The 3760-nt window shown below is 40.6% G+C and overlaps 1 protein-coding gene across 1 annotated transcript; it reads left to right on the top strand.

Moving 5' to 3' along the window:
* The first annotated feature begins 497 nt into the window (after positions 1-497).
* On the top strand, positions 498-3551 carry slitrk2 (SLIT and NTRK-like family, member 2). Its single transcript, XM_062545141.1, has one exon. The coding sequence runs from the start codon at positions 498-500 to the stop codon at positions 3057-3059; it is 2562 nt and encodes an 853-aa protein (XP_062401125.1). The 3' UTR covers positions 3060-3551.
* The last annotated feature ends 209 nt before the right edge of the window (positions 3552-3760 follow it).

Below are 3760 nucleotides of genomic sequence, written 5' to 3'. Positions count from 1 at the left end.
TAACGAAAAATTCTGTCAAACCACAGAGACATGCATCCGCCTCTGCATGATAATGAATTCTGAGGACTTCGGATTTTGTTCTAGCCTACTTACAGATATCAGGTTTCACACAGTAGCCTACCCCAAATGTCTGTGTTAATGAGTATTTGGAATATGCTAAGTATCTGTGGCACAATTAGAAGTAGATGATTATTTTTCCTAGCGCAGGGAAATGTTCCGAGTTCTGCAGCATGAATAGTCGTCCATGAAACGGATTTCTGTGCTACATTTTGAGAACAAGGATGCATTCGGTTCATCATCCGTCAGAATGTGATATCATTCTTATCTCCTTTACCTTCTGACTTCAGACTAAGGTTTAAGGGGAACACCACAACCCGGTACGTGCTTCTCAGATTTGGACCATAAGCTTTTTTGCATGCATGCCTTCACTGCGATTTATCCATAGCCTACCAGCACCATACTTTGATCTAGACGGAAATAATATTTTTTTAGCCAAAATGCTGAGCAACGTTCTGCTGCTTAGCGTCTTAACTGTGATCAGTATATCGTCAAAGACAGAAACCAGCAAAATTGATCAAGATATCTGCAAGAATCTATGCTCTTGTGAGGATAAAGAAAATGCATTGAATATTAACTGTGAAAACAAGGGATTTACAACGATCGGTCAAATCCAGCCTCCGCAGAACAGAATATCGCAGCTCTTTCTGAATGGGAATTTTTTAACACGATTAAACACAAATGATTTTTTTCACTACGGCAACGTTACATCACTTCACCTAGGCAACAACGGATTGCAGGAGATCAAAACAGGAGCATTTTCTGGTTTGAAAAATCTCAAGCGCATTCATCTCAACAACAACAATCTGGAAATTATTAAAGAAGAGACGTTTTCTGGATTAGACAATTTGGAGTATTTGCAAGCGGATTATAATTATATTAGCATCATAGAAGCGGGAGCATTTAATAAACTGAATAAGCTTAAAGTCTTAATTCTCAATGACAACCTATTGCTTTCTCTCCCCAACAACATATTTCGCTTCGTTATGCTGACGCACTTGGATTTAAGGGGGAACCGGTTGAAAATGCTTCCGTTTACTGGTGTTTTAGAACATATTGGCGGCATCATGGAGATTCAGCTGGAAGAGAATCCATGGAATTGTACTTGTGATCTGATTCCACTGAAAGCCTGGTTGGATACAATATCAGTCTTCGTTGGTGATATTGTATGTGAAACGCCCTTTCGCCTGCACGGAAAAGACGTCACTCATTTAATCAAGCAAGACCTTTGTCCCCGAAGGAATGTAGGCGACTCATCTCACCGCGCAATGGAACCTTCCTCTGATTCGCAGTACCACATCCCACTTCCCACATTACGCGCACGCGTTACCCCAACGAGAGCTCCTAAAGCATCCCGTCCTCCAAAAATGAGGCACCGTCCCACACCACGAGTGACGTCAGGTAAAGATAAACATGTGTTCGGGCCTATTATGGTTTATCAGACACGCGCACCCGTGCCATTGACTTGCCCAAGCGTGTGCATGTGCACATCTCAGAATTCAGACACCGGACTGAATATCAACTGTCAAGAACGGAAGCTACATAATATATCAGACTTGCAACCCAAACCATCCTATCCAAAGAAACTGCATTTGACTGGAAATTATTTGCAGGTTATATATCGAACCGATTTGATGGAATATAGCTCACTTGAACTCCTGCATTTAGGAAATAATAGACTTTCTGTCATTATGGAGGGGGCTTTCGAGAACCTCTCTAATTTACGCAGGCTGTACTTAAATGGCAATTACATCGAGAGTCTGTCTCAGTCGTTATTCAGTGGTCTTCAAAGTCTACAATATCTATACCTGGAATACAATATTATCAAAGACATTTTGCCACAAACATTCAATGCACTGCACAATCTACAATTATTGTTCTTGAATAACAACTTGTTGAGATCCCTTCCTGATAACGTTTTCGCAGGAACAATGCTAACGAGACTTAATCTTCGAAACAACCATTTTTCACATTTGCCGGTGCAAGGCGTCCTCGACCAGCTCTCTCCTTTCATTCAGATTGACCTCCAGGAAAACCCATGGGACTGCACCTGTGATATCATTGCCCTGAAAAACTGGATGGAGTTGTCCAGTACGAGTGTGGTGGTAAATGAGATCACATGCGACTCGCCTTCTAAACATGCTGGCCGTTTACTCAGGTCTTTGCGAAATGATGCAATATGCACCGAAACCAACCAAGTTACAGCTACCAAGCAGCCCGGACTTACTGCTTCCTCCAGCACTGAAGTGACCGCTCGCTTTATAAATAATGTCACCCCCACAGAGAGTCATGTAGGTCTACCTGAAATGCACGCTGAGGTGCCCTTGTCGGTATTGATATTGGGGTTGCTGGTGGTTTTCATTCTTTCAGTTTGTTTCGGAGCTGGCTTATTCGTTTTCGTCTTGAAGAGACGCAAGGGGATTGAAAGCATCCACACAAACGTGAACAATTTAGATTTGAACTCTTATCAGATACAGTACAGCTCATACAGCATAGAGTCACGAGGGGACAAGATGGATAGTCATGAATACACTTACGTTCCTCATGTGGGTCAGATGTGTCAGAATCCAATTTATATACAGAAAGACAGCAACCACGTTACGTTTTATAGAAATTTGAAAGGACTTTCCTTCAGCACCACTGACCTCAAAAAGGATGAGCTAGCACAGAGTCCTACTTTTTCTATTAGCACAGTTGAATATCAGTCAAACAGAGACCCTGAACTGTATCAGAACATTGGAGAGAGAGTGAAGGAACTTCCTACCGCCGGACCCCTGAGCTACAACTTCAGCACATTGCCCAAAAGATCGGTCGTGCCATCATACGACTCAGTAAGGCGGAACAATCAGGATCGTTTAAACAAAACGGCACTTTATGGAACACCGCGGAAATATTTTAATGTGCAGCCTAAAAGCGACCAAACATGGCTACACGGGAAATTTAAAACACAGCCGGACTACCTTGAGGTTCTAGAAAGACACACTGTTATGAGTCAGTTGTAAAATAACTAACATATTTTTTTCCCTTTTACATGTAGGCAATTGCCACAATAAAGAGGATATTGTTTTAAGGATATCAATGTAGCCTAAATATTTCTAGGCTATATTTAAATGCTTTCCCCCTAGACTTGAATGATCAGTTCTAGATGACTCTCACGTAGACTGGTGACTGACTTAATGTCCAATGCTGCTTAGTGTTTTGTCTGTTTTAGGCCCATAAGCAAGGACAACATGGTGATATTCCATGACTTTAACTGGTAACCTATTGTTAACATGGATGGGCTAATCCAGAAGTGGCCTAAGCATTCTAAATATATCATGATTGCATTCTTAGAAAAAAAAGAGATTTTGTGTATTATGCTATATTTTAATCACTGTATATTAGAATTATTTGTTTATGGCATTAAACAAGTTGGCAATGTCCATCAATGTATGTTTGTATCTGAATTAAATAAACTTACAGATCTAGAAATACCATTTTGGATGGTGAAATGACCTAGATTTGTTTCATATATTATATGAGTGGGGAAAACATCCTTGCATTAGTTCAATGGATTGAGGAGTCAGATCATACCAACAAGTTAACAATTAGGCCTATGCTATTTCCTGGCATGCTAAGGAAGATTTGAGTAATAGCTTGCTTCTGCCAACAAATGTAATAATATTGGATTTACTAGTTGCTATTTATCTGGAGGTTATGCGTA

Source organism: Sardina pilchardus, chromosome 9 (assembly GCF_963854185.1).
Source record: "Sardina pilchardus chromosome 9, fSarPil1.1, whole genome shotgun sequence".
Taxonomy (NCBI): Eukaryota; Metazoa; Chordata; class Actinopteri; order Clupeiformes; family Clupeidae; genus Sardina; species Sardina pilchardus.
The sequence above is the reverse complement of the archived record's forward strand: the minus strand, read 5'-3'. Positions and strand labels throughout refer to the sequence as shown.